This window comes from Lichtheimia ornata (assembly GCF_029851405.1).
Source record: "Lichtheimia ornata isolate CBS 291.66 chromosome Unknown scaffold00105, whole genome shotgun sequence".
Classification (NCBI taxonomy): Eukaryota; Fungi; Mucoromycota; class Mucoromycetes; order Mucorales; family Lichtheimiaceae; genus Lichtheimia; species Lichtheimia ornata.
The window spans coordinates 62,202-79,235 of record NW_026695425.1 but is presented as its reverse complement, the minus strand read 5'-3'; the positions used below and the strand labels follow the sequence as shown (position 1 = coordinate 79,235).

Here is a 17,034-nt window from a genome sequence, read left to right as displayed (position 1 = left end):
ATCGATGGGTTGGAGCCCCATTTGGCCTTAAGGTCTTGCCGAACATCTTCCAAGCAACCATGGGCACACTGTTTAACAATCTTCCATTTGTACAATGCTTTATTGATGATATCGTAATCTTCTCTAAAAACATGGACGAACACATACAACACGTTCAAGAGGTCATCGAAACGTACCGCATCCAACCTCATCCTCAATCCCGATAAGTGCCATTTCGCTCAACAATCTGTAAACTTGCTTGGATTTTGTGTCTCTGCCAAAGGCATATCACTGGATGCTCGAAAGGTTGTTAACGTCATGTCATGGCCTCGTCCAAAAACAGGGAAAGATATCATGCGCTTCCTTGGCATTATTACCTACTTTCGTGATTGGATACCCAATGTGTCCCAGCTGACTGCTCCTTTGGATAATCTTCGGTACGCCGACTCCTTAGACGGTCTCTGGCAGGATACCCAGGAAACTTTCTTTCAAACCTTGAAGAATGTATTATTAAAAGCACCAATCTTGAGATACCCTAACCTTAATTACCCATTCTATGTGGCCACTGACACCTCCAACGTTGGCATAGGAGCCGTTCTATACCAAGTGATCAATGGTGAGACTCGCCACATATCGTTTGTTGCTCGCTCCTTGAATGCTGCCCAGCGTAAATATACCACCACGCGCAAAGAACTACTTGCCGTTGTCTATGCCCTTCAGCAGTTCCATCAGTATTTATGGGGTCGTCATTTCACTCTTCTCACCGACCACCATGCCTTAAATTACTTCCATACTCAACGCGTAGCGAACTCCATGATGCTCAACTGGCTTGACATTCTCCTTTCATATGACTTCGAAGTGGTACGCCTCCCTGGTTTGGATAACACCCTTCCTGATGGATTGTCTCGACTTTTTCCGGCTAATTCAACGCTGGCAGGGGATGAGGATAACGATGTCGCTGACAATGTGCTGAACAATAATAAGCGTAGAATAAATAGACGAAAGGAAAGCAATAAAAGGAGACGCGTTGAATCACGCCAAATTAACTACATACGAGCAAAAGCCACACATTTGACTGAAACACCGCCTTATGCGGACATGCTCACACCACCACCCGAAGAACGCCATGAATTGCTAGAGCAAGCACATGCATTCGGGTACTTCGGCGCTGAGGCAATAACCAAATACCTACATAGTGATGGCATACACTGGAACTCGATGCAGAAAGAAGCTGTCGATCTTGTACGTAAATGTAATGAGTGTCAAATGCACAACATTGTCAAACATGGATACCATCCATTAAGACCGATTCATGCATATATACCCGGTGATCAATGGGCAATAGATCTTGCAGGCCCATTTCACACATCATACCTTGGTAACAGCTATATCCTTGTAATGGTCGACGTATATACCCGCTTTTGCATTATACGACCTATACCTAATAAGCAATCTGATACCATAGTGAGAGAACGTATTACCAAATTTGCTACATTTGGTTTCCCACAATACCTACAAAGCGACAATGGAACCGAATTTGTGAATAGCTTGCTTGAGAAACTTTCGGAGGCTGCTGGATTTGATCATCGTTTGACAACTCCCTATCATCCACGCGCAAATGGCGTTGCTGAACGCTATGTGCGAACCCCTGTACGCACTTTAACGAAATCTATTCAAGGTGCTACCAAAGATCGGGATATCTTTATACCCGCTGTACAGTTAGCTATAAATGCAAAGATTACCAAACGACATGATACCGCCCCTTTTAACCTAATGTTCGCACGCAAAATAAATGCATTCCGTGATTCGAGATGAGAAAGGTTTAGAACCTATATCGGCCGAAGAATGGAAAAAGAGGATGAATGACATGGAGAAGATAGTATTTCCCGCTATAAGCGAGAGTGTACAGGCCGTCATCAAGGCACAGAAAGATCAATTCGATCGTAAGCACTACCTTGTTGAATTTAAAGAACACGATGTTGTAAACGTAAAAGTACGTCACCGATCTGGTAAGCTTGATAGCACCAGCTATGAAGGTCCATATACCATAGTGCGACAAACAAAAGGTGGAACGTTGTTGTGTCAAGATACCGAAGATGTTTATCATCCCATGAATAACATACCCATTCTTTGTTTATGCGCATAACACCATTACCCATACATCTATGAAACCCTTGTTTACTTTCATCACTATAAAAGGATCCTACTTGTAATAAACATACGGCATCAGTCTCACAGTACTTGATCTTGTATCTTTGTTTTTCCAAACGTCTCATTTTTTACTGTGAATACAATCAAGATGTCTTCCCCTATGAACATTGACGAACAAACAAACCAAAACCAAAATCAACAAACACCTCAAGTCTCCAACGGCCAATCGAACAAGGATCCCAGAATTGAGAATGCCCTCAAGGCATATCAAAACTTGCAGCAAGAAGTAATGCAAAAGGAAGTAACCTATAACGAGATTGCAAATAATACGGCGATCACTACGGAGTCCAAGAAGGCCAAATTGAAAGAGCTCAAGGAAATGCAAGGGCACTTGGAGGAATCACGTCACGTTTGGCGTAAGCAACACCCCCAGCGATTGGAGTTCCTTTCCATTCAAGAAATGGAAGAAGAAAAGAGAAGAAGAAAGGATGCCGCTAAATGGCAAAAAGTAGTAGTGCCAAAAGACCTGCCTGTGTTGCAATTAGCAGGCGGATACAAATGGGACCGCAAGAAGGTTGTGCATAACTCAGCAGCGGCATTCATCAGAGCGTTTGAACGTGAATTGCACGCCCATGACTTGTCAGTTGATGAACATTGGCAACGTCTATTGTCACGTTCTCTTAATGATCCCCAGTATCTCTGGTTGAAAGGACAACTCGCAACATGTGATGGAGAAGTTACCTGGGAACGAGTGACGAAGATGATCACTAAAAAATACGACACCCAGGTACAGAAGTATAGAGCTATGCGTAGAGTCGTGAGATTGCAACAAGGCAAGAATGAATCAATTGACGCTTATATTTTGAAATTCCAGCAATTAAGCCTTGAAGCCGAAATGCCTACAGGCTTATTGTTGATTATCATCTTTTTATCATCTCTTCAACCAACGGTGGGCGAACAAGCCTTGCTGGTGATCGTGAACCAATATGGCCGCAAAATGCCTGAAGATCTTGAAGAGGTTGGACAATTGGTATCCGGTTTGAAAATTACCGATATTGGTGAGCGGCGAACAAGAGAAGAAAATACGTTTAATGAAAAGCGTTATGGTCGCTATGGTGCCAAGAAGTTTAAACCATGGAAGTCCAAAAATTGCGATCATTGTCATCGTCCATGGAAACCTGGACATCGATGTCAAGAATTTTTCGACGATAAAGACGCCAAGCGTAAGCAATTTGTGAACCGAGCAGCACGCTTGGATCATGCCGATGAGCAGATTGACACTTTACCTTGTAAGTCACATGGCTCCACTAAACAAAAGGAATCGGATGAGATACTTACGCCGATTATGGTAGAAGAGCATAAGATAAAAGCACTTTTGGATACAGGTGCTAACTTTTCAGCATTGGATATTAGTTTTGTGCAATCAAAAGAAATAAAGTATGAAAAAGCCTATGGTAGTATTACATTGGCATCTAGTGGAGTAACAATTTCTGGTATTGGTATCACTGCTCCTTTAAAGGTGACTTATAAAGGAAACACACATCAAAGACAATTTGAAGTAATGGAGCTACCACGAAAACATCCTATGTGTATAGGAATGGACTTCATGTTTGAATTAGGCATTGGGTATACAGGTTTAGCTACATCTTGGGATCCACCATCCAAAACAGTAAATGATGAACCCAATGATACACCATACGAACCTGGTGATGCACCAGCGGGCACAACAGCTGAAATGCTTAACTTTCATCAGGCTATACAACACGATTTAGAAAGCAATGCCAAGATTCCGCCTGGGGCTTTTTGTAATATCCCCGAATCCATAATTGAATTGAATACACCTGAAGGTGTTTCTTGTTATAGAAGACAATATGAATTTCCTCTTACAAGACGTAAGATAGTAAAAGAAACAGTTGAACAATGGGAAAAAGAGGGCACCATTAAAGAAGTTCCTGCCAACATAGACAATAGGTGGAATAGCCCTCTAACCTTTGCTCCAAAAAAGGATGCAACAGGCAAGAAGGTAGGTGTCCGATTGTGTCTAGATCCTAGGCACATTAACCGCCACCTGCCTCACGACCGTTATCCCTTACCTTTGATCCGCAATATATTTCAACAACTCGCGGGCTCCACTGTTTTTAGTACATTAGATCTTAAAAGCGCTTTTCATCGCTTTTTAATACATCCTAAAGACCAGCACAAGACCACATTCACATCGGTGGATGGTAGACAATTTATGTTTGTGGGTTGCCCTTTCGGACTTAAACCCATTTCCGCTAAGTTCCAAAGAGTAATGCAGATTTTATTTGCTGGTTTGCCTTTTGTAACTACGTTTGTGGATGATATCGTAATTTATTCTCGCACACTTAATGAACATGTTAACCATGTACGTATATCACCTGAACGGCTCACTAAAGCCAACTTACTTTTGAATCCAAATAAATGCCATTTCGCACAACGAGTCGTATACTTATTGGGCTTCCGTGTCTCTGCACATGGTGTCACTTTGGACTCTCGCAAAGTTACGAATGTATTAGAATGGTCCACACCAGTAACTGGTAAAGATATACAACGCTTTTTGGGCATAGTAAATTATTTTAGGGACCACATCCCCAATGTTGCACGCTTGACCGCCAAGTTAGATGCTCTTCGCCATGCTGGCAACTTACGTTCCTTATGGACTCCTGCACACGATTTAGCTTTTCGCAACATTAAGTATGCTGTCTCCCATGCTCCTATGTTAAAGCATGTTGATTTACGTTTACCCTTTCACTTGGCCACGGATGCCTCGAACGAAGGCATCGGTGCTGTTTTGTATCAGCAACAATATGGTCAAAACAACATCGTGGGGTTCATGGCTCGTGCACTTAGCAAATCCGAACGTAATTATTCTGTCACGAAGCGTGAATTGCTGGCCATAGTCTTTGCTCTTAAGAAGTTTCATAAGTTTTTGTGGGGCACCCCTTTTACGCTTTATACCGATCATAAAGCTCTTATGTACTTACACACACAAAAAGACCCCAATCCCAAGATGATTCAATGGTTGGATACTTTGCTGGATTATCAATTTAATGTCGTTTACTTGCCGGGCATCTCCAATATCTTACCCGATCACTTGTCGCGCCTGTTTTCTTCCCCGACACAGACGCTGGAGGGGGGTAACAATGGTACGAATAATACACGAATGATGCGAGCAGTCGATCTGGTCGATATGCTTCAACCACCTGAGAGTGAAAGAAAAGACATACTTAAAAATGCACACCTCTTTGGTCATTCCGGTGCTGAAGCAATAGTACGAGCTGTGCATAATAACGGCATACACTGGCCTAATATGAAGCAACAAGCAATAGACTTAGTACGTGCATGCAAAGAATGCCAAAAATACAACATTGCCCAAAGCGGCTACAATCCATTAAGACCCATAAGGGCATATGTTCCTGGCGACCACTGGGCCATAGATTTGGCAGGTCCAATGACAACAACACAAAGAGGAAACAATTACCTTGTCCTTGTAGACATATGTACACGATTTTGTATTCTTCGACCTATACCTGATAAACAATCCCATACCATTGTGGCAACCTTAATACAGGTATTCTGTGACTTTGGGCTGCCACGCATTTTACAATCGGATAATGGGACCGAGTTCGTTAATCAATTGATGCAGCATTTTAAGAGAGCTGCTGGATTTGACCATCGCCTGGTAACACCCTACCATCCAAGGGCTAATGGGGTTGCAGAGCGATGGGTGCAATCATCCATAAAAGCAATAAAGAAAAGAGTACAAGGAGTACACAAGGATTGGGACGTCTATGTCCCAGCTGTACAATTGGCTTTAAATGCCAAAGTGAGCACACGTTTAAACACACCTCCTTTTTCTTTGATGTTTGCAAGGAAACTTAATAACTTTAATGATTATCGTAATGAAGAAAAGTTGTCGCCAATGTCACGTAAAGATTTATTGCAACGTATTGAGGATATGACAAAAGTAGTCTTTCCAGCCATTGAACAAAGGACCGTTGCCATAACAACAGGTCAAAAGACCAAGTTTGATAAGAAGCATCGCCTAATAGACTTTCCAATTAACAGCCATGTCATGAAAAGAGTCCTTCAGAAGAAAGGCAAATTATACCCGGACTATGATGGTCCATACACAGTTGTACGAAAAACAAAAGGCGGCTCTTATGTATTAAAGGATGAACGAGATCAGCTGTTACCCATTGATATACCACCATCTCAGCTAAAGCTTATATCGCAAGACGAAATTGCGCCCGTTGAAGATGTATATGAGGTGGATGCCATTGTGGCACATAAACAAGAGCCAGACGGCAACTATTTGTATAAAGTGAGATGGAAGGGATACTCACCCGATGATGATACGTGGGAACCTTACCATCATTTTACTCATCCTAACATTATAACTGCGTACTGGGAACGGCTTGGTCTACAACAACCAAATAATGAAAAAGATGCATCCCATGATGCGACACAACATACGTCGACGAAACGTAAAGCCCCTTCTGAAGTTGCCAGGTCATTAAGAAAAAGACGACGTTAAAGTTCAGGAACGGCAACAGCCTGGAGGGGGTGATGTTGTGTCAAGATACCGAAGATGTTTATCATCCCATGAATAACATACCCATTCTTTGTTTATGCGCATAACACCATTACCCATACATCTATGAAACCCTTGTTTACTTTCATCACTATAAAAGGATCCTACTTGTAATAAACATACGGCATCAGTCTCACAGTACTTGATCTTGTATCTTTGTTTTTCCAAACGTCTCAAACGTATGTACTTCGCAATGCAAATGGCGATATTGAACCTCGCAACTATCCGCCATCCGTTTTAAAGTTGATATCCCATGATAACGTTATACCCTGTGATGAATTCTATGTCATTGATCGTATTGTTGCCCATAAGGAAATAAGACCTGGAGTCTATAAGTATAAAGTACGTTGGCAAGGATACGACGAATCAGATGATACATGGTAGCCGGAAAGGAATTTTACCCAAAGAAGGACAATTCTTAACTATTGGAAACAACTAGGCCAACAGCCTAAGCAACCTAAATCCAAGTAAACGTATGCCTCTTTTTATCCTTAGTAAATCTTAATAGATGCCTTGGTTTAATACCCACCTGTTCCTAGCTGCTTGTTCCTAGAGGTACACAAGCGACCTGGCAGGGAATGATGTGGTAGACGCCAATGATAATCAAGGGTTCTTAACAGCGACTTGGGTTTGATGATGATGATCGGTCGCTTGTCTCAGATTATACCCTTTGCTTGAGTATGCTTATAGTAATGATACCCTTAATGAATGATTACATGAATGAAACGCATGAACAATATCTGACACCAACATGGGCACTTCCACATGATTATATAAGTAGGATAATGGTTAGGTGAATAAACTTCAGGTCCAATATACTTCTTGTTTCTTTATTGTGTTATTGTGATTTCTATTACTGTGCCCACAGGTTGCCTTCTACCAGGATGTGATCCACCACGTACTGGAATCGTTTCAGAGTCGAGCAACTCATTGGTATGACGAATATGTTCAAGGCGTTCGAGTTCCTCATCATCTTCATAGAGCAATTCAAGTATACGACGAGTAAACAGAATAAGAAAGAGAAAGAGTGAAAAGAGTTGGTGTGTTGTACAAGGTTTGATTATTTGATCTGAGGCAAACAAAGATGAAAATAGTAATAAAGCAAAGGAACAAAAATAGGAAGTCTCTTTGAGATTGATGTTTATTCTGAAGACGATGCTCCAGTGCTTTTATATCTTAATTCTAATATCGTGGGTGTAGTATGCTGGTAGAGAAGGATGAAGAGATGATGAGTGTGGTGATGCATGTAAATGTGGTCGTATTGGATCATGCGTACGTATGGTGGAAAGTGGGTGAGATGTAAAGATCCGCATGTGCTTGCATTGTTATGATGGATAATGTTTAACCGATAATCTCAATGTCACTTGATATACGTGTGCACCACATTAAGAACGTAAACGCTTGCTTTTGCGTGTTGAAGTGTTGGCGTTGGGTAGTGATCTCTTGCGTACATGTTTCTCTGTGTCAGTGTGTTGGGTTATGTTGCCATCGATGGAAGAATCGTGTGGTGGTATACGGCCAAGCTTGTTCCAATACTCTGCAATAGGTTGTGTGCTGTTGAATGATTCGGGTGGTTCCCAAGTATCATTTGCTGAATAACCTTCCCATCGTACCCTGTACATGTAGTTGCCGGGTGCAAGTTGTTTGTGATCCACAATAGATTGAATGGTGTAATATTGGCCTTCATGTTCATATAGCTCGTTGACGTCCAGCAATTCATCTTGTGATACCATTTTCAACTGTGATGGTGCAAAGTTTCTGGCTGCGAGTAACCCTTGTTCATCTCGAAGAACGCAAGAGCCACCTGGAGTTTCCCTGACGACAGTGTAAGGTCCTTTGTAACGTGGATCCATCTTCTTACTGCGTTACACATCTTTGACCATGACCTTGCTGTTTGGAGGAAAATGTACCATCTTGTACTTAGCGTCATGTTTACCTTTCTTGAGCTGTTGTAGTGCCTGTGCTCTCTCTGATATTGCCGGGAAAACTGTATTGGACATGTGATCAATGCGATCCATCAGCTCTTCTTCGGTGAGTGGCTGTGGTATATCATCATTGTTGTAATTACGGAATCCATTCATGGCGCGATTGAACATCAAGGCGAAAGGTGAAGACCCATGTATACTGGCCACTTTGTTGTTGAGTGCTAGTTGAGTTGGTTTGACGTATAAATCCCAATCTCTTGTGGCTCCATTAATGCTTTTGCGGATTGTGTTGATAGACGTTTGGATGAAACATTCAGCCAATCCATTAGCTCGTGGGTGATAAGGTGTAGTAAGTCGATGATCAAAACCTGCGGTATCCCTTAACTTCTGCATTAAAGTGTTGACGAATTCAGTGCCATTGTCAGATTGTAGATAGCGAGGGAATCCATAATCGCAAAAAGTGTCGATAACCGCTTTAACAACTGTGTCAGACGTTTTATCCGTAAGGGCGTGTAATACGCAAAAACGTGTGCATACATCTACCATAACCAAGATGTAAAGGTTGCCATTATGACTTTTGTCGAATCCACTAGCAAGGTCGATAGCCTAATGGTCACCAGGAAGAAATGCATGTATAGGACGTAAAGGTTGATAGCCTTGTTTTGCAATGTTGTTTTGTTGACACTGTGTGCAAGCGTGTACAATCTCTTGTGCTTGTCGATGCATGTTGTTCCATTTGAGTCCATCTTGCTGTAATTGTGCGACCATAGCCTTTGCTCCAAAGTGTCCGAAGGCGTGTGCGTCTTTCAACATTTCCTTACATTGATGAGCATCCTTAAGCAGTTGTCTACGTTCGTTTTCAGGAGGTTCAAAATATAAGTCATCATCCTGTTCATCACTGCTGTCATTGTTGCCTTGGTTACCTGTAACGTGTATGGCGTTGTTTTGTGTGGATGTTTGTTTGTCGTGTGATACATTGCCCCCTGCCAGCTCTTTTTCAGTGGGAAAAAGGCGAGATAGTTGATCACGTAGGGTGTTGTCCAATCCAGGAATGTGCACGACATCGAATGAGTATTCGAGAATAGTATCCAGCCAATTGATCATCACGGCGTTAGCCACTTTTTGTGTGTGAATATAGACCAGCGCTTTGTGATCTGTACACAAGGTGAAATGATTGCCCCATAAGTATTGATGGAATTTGTTGAGGGCGAAGATGATAGCAAGTAACTCACGTTTTGTGGTGGAATAGTTGCGTTCAGAAGGAGATAAAGATCGTGCCGTAAAAGCGATGTGATGTGTTGTGCCATCGATAATCTGATAAAGTACAGCTCCAATCCCTGTATTTGATGCATCGGTTGCCACTTGGAAGGGATGTTTGAGATTTGGATAGCTGAGAATAGGTGCGTGTAATAACACACGTTTGAGGTCGATAAAAGCTGCTTGCGCGCTGTCATTCCATAAGTCGTCTAAACGGTGCTCAAGTCGTAGCTTGTTGAGAGGTGCCATCCTCGAAGCTGCATTGGGAATTGATTCACGAAAGTAGTTGATAACACCAAGAAACCGTTGTACGTCTTTGCCAGTGCGAGGTACCGGCCACTCTTGAACATTTGCCCCCTTGCGAGGATCCAAACCAATTCCTTGTGCTGATACACAAAGTCCAAGCAAGTAGACTGATTCTTGAGCGAAATGACACTTGTTGGGGTTGAGGATTAAGTTGACGCTGGTGAGACGTTCAATAGCTTCAGCTACGTGTTGAGCGTGTTCCTCAAGTGTGTTGGAAAAGATGATGATGTCGTCGACAAATGTGAGTACATGTGGAAGATCATGGAAGATGATGTTCATGGTGCGTTGAAATGTTGATGAGATAGGCTTGAGTCCAAAGGGACAACCGCGAAACATGAGTTGTGGATGCCCGGGTACAGTGAATGCTGTTTTAGGGCGGTGTGGCTCATAAATCTCGAATCGATGAAAAGCTTGCTTTAGATCCAATGTTGTAAAAACTGTAGCTCCATTAAGCTGTCGGAAGATGTCTTTGATGAGAGGAAGTGGATGACGATCCGGGCTGACAAGTAGTTTGTTGATATGCCGTGGGTCTAAGCATGGACGCTTGTCTGTGTAGTTGCCAAATAGATCTTTCTTAGGTGCTAACGTGAGAGGACTATTCCACATAGTGTGAGGTGGTGCTTCTTCAACAATACCATCACTCAACCACTGTTGTACCTGTTCTTTGATCGTGTCTTGGTATACGATGGGTAGCGTGTGTGATCGAGTGGAATAAAATGGAATGAGATTTCAAAAGACGAGACAATGATAAGTCAAGTGAGACTGAAGATACCCTTTATTCAATGAAGACGTCCACTCTTTTATACTAAATGATTGATCCTGCTATAACCTGATTCTCCCACGCCCTCACACCATGATTAGTAACGATGATGGTATTCTCGATATACCCATAATCTTACGTACGCGTCTGTGCCCATGTACCTCACAGCCATATAGGATAAGATTTATGCGTGAGAGAATGTAGGTGTGACAAACATGAGATGAGAAGGAGAATTAAATGACAGCTGTGGGAACCACTTTATGATGATTAAGCTGTGTCTACGACAGCGTGTATTGTCTTCGATGCGAGACTACGCCTTCTTCCGTGTCGAGGTGTATAACCGATTCAGGTACGGTGCAAAATGAACGTGGTGGAATCAGAGCATTGCGATCGACTGTTGGTTGAACAATGTCAAAGAAAGCGTTACGTTGTGAGGAAGAGCCTGCTGGGGACTCGTTTGGTGGGGGTACGTCATTTATCTTTTCACTGGTGTTGGGTGGTTGCTTTTCCCACGCTACGGCAAGATCTGTGATACCAATTCCAAGCTTGGGCATAAGGTCAAGGCCAATGGTTACCGGTGCTTCCCCTGATAATTCCATAACTAAGAAATCGTGTATACGTTGTTTGCCATCATATTGTAAATGAACATTTTGTGCTAAACCATGCAATACGGCTTGTGAGCCATTTTGTGCGAGAAATACAGTTGTATATTTGATAACATCTTTATTTAATACTGCTTTGATTTGATGAGCTAATGTTGGGGTGATGAAGGAGGTGGTGGCTCCCGTATCCACTAAGGCCATGACTTGTTCAGTCTGTATGGTGATAGGTACAAATAATGATTGAGCAGTGTTAGTAAATGCTCCTTTAGCAGTGTGTCAGGTGTGTGATTTACCGGAAATATCCATTTTCTCAAGGTTAATGGGCAAAAGATGGTCGATGATAGCTTGATCGCGCGAGGATGTCGTGTTGACATGTGTGCTACGGTTGTCGACAACTTTCTTTTGTTGATGATATTCTGGGCATGTATGTCCACGATAATAAGAGACCTTCTTGCAATAGTGACAAAGCTTTGGTGTTGTGGCCTTGTGCGAAGGCGCATGTTGAGAAACATCTGAACGACTTTTGTTGATGTGACGAAGGACTTGACATTCACTTGCAGAGTGGCTGCCCTTGGGATGCACAGGGCAATTGCCATAGTGTAGTTTTTTGTATGTGCCTTCTTGAGTACCCATGTGTTGACGCTTACGTCTGATAGGTGTCCATTGCTCGTGATCGTACTCCATGTATTCACCTATAGAGCCAATAGCCAATTGGGCTACTTCATTGATGGATGCAGGCAGGTCCAACTCAAACTTGGTAGCCAAGATCGGCCAAATAGTCTCCCATACAGGCCTCAACAAGGAATTGACGTAGTTAAACGTGGTTTGGGGACTAGGCTCACAGTTGGCCTCAAAAGCCAATTCTTGCCATTCTTCAGTGTGAAGCTTGAGTGATTGACCTGGTCGCTGAAATTTTCTTGACAACTCATATTGCTTGTGTTAGGTATACAAGGGGTTCCCGTACATCTTCTGGATCTCCTTTTTTGCTTGATCCCATGTGAAGTGGTTACCAGCAAGGCGTTTGGCGGCCCATTGATGTTGTTGCGAATCAAGAGTAGTCCATATCAAGCGTTCCCAATGGCGGTTCAAGTTGAGCGGGCGACTTCTCAATTGGGCTTCGAAGCTGGTAAAAAATGCTTGTACTGATTCATGCACGACCTTGTTCGCGTCTCTCATGGGACCACCTTTTATCTGTAGCATCGGCATGTTTGAAGGCACGATTTGGTCTTCCTTGTTGCTACTTGTGTTGGCGTAAACGTTGGCCAAGGTACGCTGATAGATTGCTCTTGCTTCTTGTGCTTGAAAGTGCTGATGCATGGCTTCCTCGTGTTCAGTTCTCGATTTGCCTTGTGTTTGCAAAAGGTTCCTGGCCGTGTGTTCAACACGCTCATTCAATTGAACAAGAACGGAATCAACTTGTGGGTGTCTTGTTGTTGCTTGTGTGTTTGAATTTGAAACAGGAGTTTGTGTTTGCGTGGCACCAGAACCTTCATCAGCTTGCTGAGTCTCTTGTACATTGTTTTGAGGCGTGTCTTGAGATGCCTCACCCATGTCATGATCCTCTTGACGTTGTTCCTCCTATCTTTGATTCACAGGTGCTGGATCATCAGGAGGTTGGCTTCTTCTTGCGGATGATGATCTTGTAGTGCGATTGGTCATGGTAAGGTAGGTGATTGAAAGAATAAACAAAGGTTTTCAAAGAGAAAAAATGAGGTAAACAAAGATGAAAATAGTAATAAAGCAAAGGAACAAAAATAGGAAGTCTCTTTGAGATTGATGTTTATTCTGAAGACGATGCTCCAGTGCTTTTATATCTTAATTCTAATATCGTGGGTGTAGTATGCTGGTAGAGAAGGATGAAGAGATGATGAGTGTGGTGATGCATGTAAATGTGGTCGTATTGGATCAAGCGTACGTATGGTGGAAAGTGGGTAAGATGTAAAGATCCGCATGTGCTTGCATTGTTATGATGGATAATGTTTAACCGATAATCTCAATGTCACTTGATATACGTGTACACCACATGATCAACTCAGATATAGAGCCTAACCATCGTGAAATTTGGCATTTTTATCGCCATCGTATGAAAGCACCCGAGGTTGTTACACCAAACTTAGCTCCCAACCGTTGGAGATGCTCTTATCATGCTGAGTATCAGTTTCCCACTGTGTATCATCTAATCATTTTATTTAGCACGTTGTTGATGATTGGCGAATTGATCAACTTACCGGTGAACTCCGAATCATCATGGTCAAGGTCATCGCGTTCACATTTGACCTCCGTATACATGAATTCTTCCTCTATACTCTCAGAGGAACCGATCTTTTCAAAGGATACCTCCTTCAATGCCTTCACCAACCCTCCTCAAAGATCACCTGCATGCTTACGACGAAAAATAAATTCGGCCAGGCGATACTTCATTGTTGGGGCAGTTCGGTGGCGAGCGCGAATCATGGACTTGATGTCATTCCAGGTGCCTAATCATAAGGTGGTCAATATGTGTGTAATAAATAGATGGAACTAAAAGGAACGATACCTTCAATTGTGTTGGTATGAATACCTGATGCGGTCTTAAACTCCTTAGCATGGTTCACAATCTGATGATGGTAACTGAGATATTTGGATATGAAAACAAGATAAAGTACTTTGAGAATCAATATATCTTATTTTCAACTGCTGTTGCCAGCTACAACTACAACATGACTTATACACGTTTCTATGATACTTGTGTGATGATGCTATATGGAAATAGGATGTACATATGAGGATGTTGGGGATATACGAAATGATAGATAGAGTTGATGGGGCTCGTTGTGTGATGAACCTTGAGTGTATGTGTGTGAATGTTACATGTGGTGTTCTCTTGTGGGATAAGTGTGGTCGTTGTGATACCATGGGTTGTCATCTTGTACTTGGTGATGGATCTTACATGTATTGGTACTTGGAATACGACAGTAACGTTCACCGGGAATTCGTGACCACCCGTTGTACCCCTTCCAGCGATCTGTACGAATGTCACTGCCTTCCTTGATGTCGAGGTATCTTTTGACATGATCCCAAGCTCACATGCTTCTTGGGCGACTTTGTGGTAGACCTCTTACTTGATCGGTTGCTTGACTCACATACAATGAAACAAAGTCATTGTCTTAAACAATCACGCATTAATACCCTCGGTGCCTCGGCACAATAATAATAAAACATGTCTCATGTCTCATCCAAAAGTATATAAGACCATTAGATAGCTTTCTTGAATAAACGTCATTCTCACAAGATCCCTTTTATTGTTATCTGTGTTTGATTTAACTTCTTCTTTTCCCCAAAGATCACATTTTTTTCTTGTGAATTCTGACAACAAACCATGTCCAACCAAGACCAAACCCAAAACAATCATCAAGAAGACGTACCTATGTCTGAAGGATCCATTCCACCATCGGCTGCTGGCTCAGCTTTTACACCAGATATGGAAGATGCTCGTCAAGCGGATATCTCGGGTCAATTGGGTGTTGATGCTACTCCGCAACAAGTCATGCAAGCATTGGCCAACATGATCCAAGCTATGGATATCACCATCACTGATCTTGCCACTGGTGATAACCAACATCTGTTTCAAGAAATCACTCGTCAGCGTGATGAGTATGCTCAGCGACTTGCTGTATTGCAACGTATCAATGCTCAAGAAACAGCACAACAAGTGTAGCATTGCAGGTCCCATATCAATCGTAGATAGATAAGGATAGCAAGCTACTAAATGGGATACATGAAGGTCGTCTTACTTACAGTCAAGAGAGATTCGGTGGAAAAAGACTGTCGTTGTCGGGTCGTCGACAACACTTGTATTTATACACATACATCTAAACTACGCTAAAGCTATATCGTATCTAAGACATGAGCTCGTCTATAATCGTAATGTCGTAATCTCAGTGAAACTAGCGTATCTTGTAGTTGTGAATGCTACATTTACAGCATCAAGGTCGGGCTCATTGTTTGTATCAGCAGCATCATTTGCAATGTTTGCATCAGCTTGCTCGATAGGAGAAGGAATCGGAGGTGATGATGATGATGGTTCGGTAACAACAACAGGTGTGGATGGATTATGATTTGGTGAGTCGTTGTTGCGGGATGATCAGGCGGATGAAATTGGAAGCCCTGTATATGATGCGCTATGCTCATGCTTGAGTTTAAGATTGTCGTAGCGTCGTCGAAGGAGGTACATATGTTTGCAAGCGTGTTTGGTTTGTTGCAGCAAGAAACTAAGGCATGAGCATGATTGAATTTTGTTGCCAACGGTTACAAGCTGTAGGATAGGCTATGGGTAGCATCATCATTAATAAAATATGAATAAATACACTCACGTCGTATTTGATGGCATTGTTATTGAACGATGCTACTTGGTATTTGCCATCTTCAACAAACGTAATCTTTAGCATCATCATTTCTTCATCCATCCTCTGCGCCTCTCGTACTTGTATGACGATTTCACGGTCTTGGTTAGTTATACGACCGAGCTTGTATCCACGACGTTGGACTTCATGCTTCAAATCCGCTTCGATGTCATGCGCGATCAAATGTAACACGTGGTCAAGGCGATGAACCCGGTAGCGTTTAAGGTACACGGTTTTCAATTGGTTGTGCCAAGACTCAACGTAATTGTTGGTCGCCATGTTGTCGTACATCACAGGCTGATGACAAGCCGTCCAATTCACATAGTTGCTATCATCGATCCAATTGCTTATGAAATATGCGAAGAACTCTTTTTGGCGATTCTTCCACTTGCTCTTGAACTGCTTCCAGTGTCGTTGGAAAGTTTCCTGGTCACGCTCATACATCATTATCTTGAGATCGCCACGCAAAACAACCAAATCATCCTTCCTCTTTTTCGCCTTGCCAGATGCCTTGGCGTGATACTGCTTGATCCATGCACGAAAAACATGCCACGTACAATATTGGATGCTGGCATCATGATCCCAAACAGTTTCAATTGCCTTTTTCTCCACAAGGCTGCGGTCTATTGTTACCTTTTTTGGCTTAATGCCCATGGCCTTCAAGTCAGCAAACCATTTCACCAAAGGTACATGCGTCTGATCCGTTGTAAAAAAGTAGCTGATAGGCACACCACGATCAGCTTCTGGATGCCGTATCACAATTGTGTACAACAAGCCATTTAGATATCCTGTTGCATGGTATGTGGCATCAATGGACAAAAACATGCCGTACTGGAAAAGATGTTTCTGCCATGGTGATGAGACGGCAAAAGAAAAAGACTTGTTCTCAAGTCGTGCATATCGCCAAACAGAAAAGGATTGCTGCTCAAGTTCCGTAAGCCAAATGTTGACAGACGTAAGATCATCAGCATGCTTTTGATAGCGGTTGACGCGCCATTTGTGGATAACGTTGTATACATCAACAGTGCCAATGTTCTTGGCATGTTCGGTAAGTGGT

General features: G+C 42.5%; 5 protein-coding genes across 5 annotated transcripts; 2 read left to right on the top strand and 3 right to left on the bottom strand.

Annotated features, from left to right (window-relative positions):
• Positions 1 to 297: 297 nt before the first annotated feature.
• O0I10_011962 (uncharacterized protein) lies at positions 298 to 1,794 on the top strand (the record flags this gene model as incomplete). The annotated part of the gene is made up of 1 exon (XM_058491914.1): positions 298 to 1,794. One exon carries the CDS (start codon positions 298 to 300, stop codon positions 1,792 to 1,794), a length of 1,497 nt encoding a protein of 498 aa, XP_058337343.1.
• A 6,336-nt stretch (positions 1,795 to 8,130) lies between these two features.
• On the bottom strand, positions 8,131 to 9,216 carry O0I10_011960 (uncharacterized protein; the record flags this gene model as incomplete). Its single annotated transcript, XM_058491913.1, has 2 exons — positions 8,131 to 8,579; positions 8,682 to 9,216. The coding sequence occupies 2 exons, from the start codon at positions 9,214 to 9,216 to the stop codon at positions 8,131 to 8,133; spliced, it is 984 nt and encodes a 327-aa protein (XP_058337342.1).
• A 60-nt stretch (positions 9,217 to 9,276) lies between these two features.
• On the bottom strand, positions 9,277 to 10,569 carry O0I10_011959 (uncharacterized protein; the record flags this gene model as incomplete). Its single annotated transcript, XM_058491912.1, has 1 exon — positions 9,277 to 10,569. One exon carries the CDS (start codon positions 10,567 to 10,569, stop codon positions 9,277 to 9,279), a length of 1,293 nt encoding a protein of 430 aa, XP_058337341.1.
• A 702-nt stretch (positions 10,570 to 11,271) lies between these two features.
• Positions 11,272 to 13,254, bottom strand: O0I10_011958 (uncharacterized protein; the record flags this gene model as incomplete). The annotated part of the gene is made up of 4 exons (XM_058491911.1): positions 11,272 to 11,744; positions 11,889 to 12,511; positions 12,560 to 13,095; positions 13,189 to 13,254. The coding sequence occupies 4 exons, from the start codon at positions 13,252 to 13,254 to the stop codon at positions 11,272 to 11,274; spliced, it is 1,698 nt and encodes a 565-aa protein (XP_058337340.1).
• Positions 13,255 to 14,953: 1,699 nt separating this feature from the next.
• O0I10_011957 (uncharacterized protein) lies at positions 14,954 to 15,292 on the top strand (the record flags this gene model as incomplete). The annotated part of the gene is made up of 1 exon (XM_058491910.1): positions 14,954 to 15,292. The coding sequence occupies one exon, from the start codon at positions 14,954 to 14,956 to the stop codon at positions 15,290 to 15,292; it is 339 nt and encodes a 112-aa protein (XP_058337339.1).
• Between the last annotated feature and the right edge of the window lie 1,742 nt (positions 15,293 to 17,034).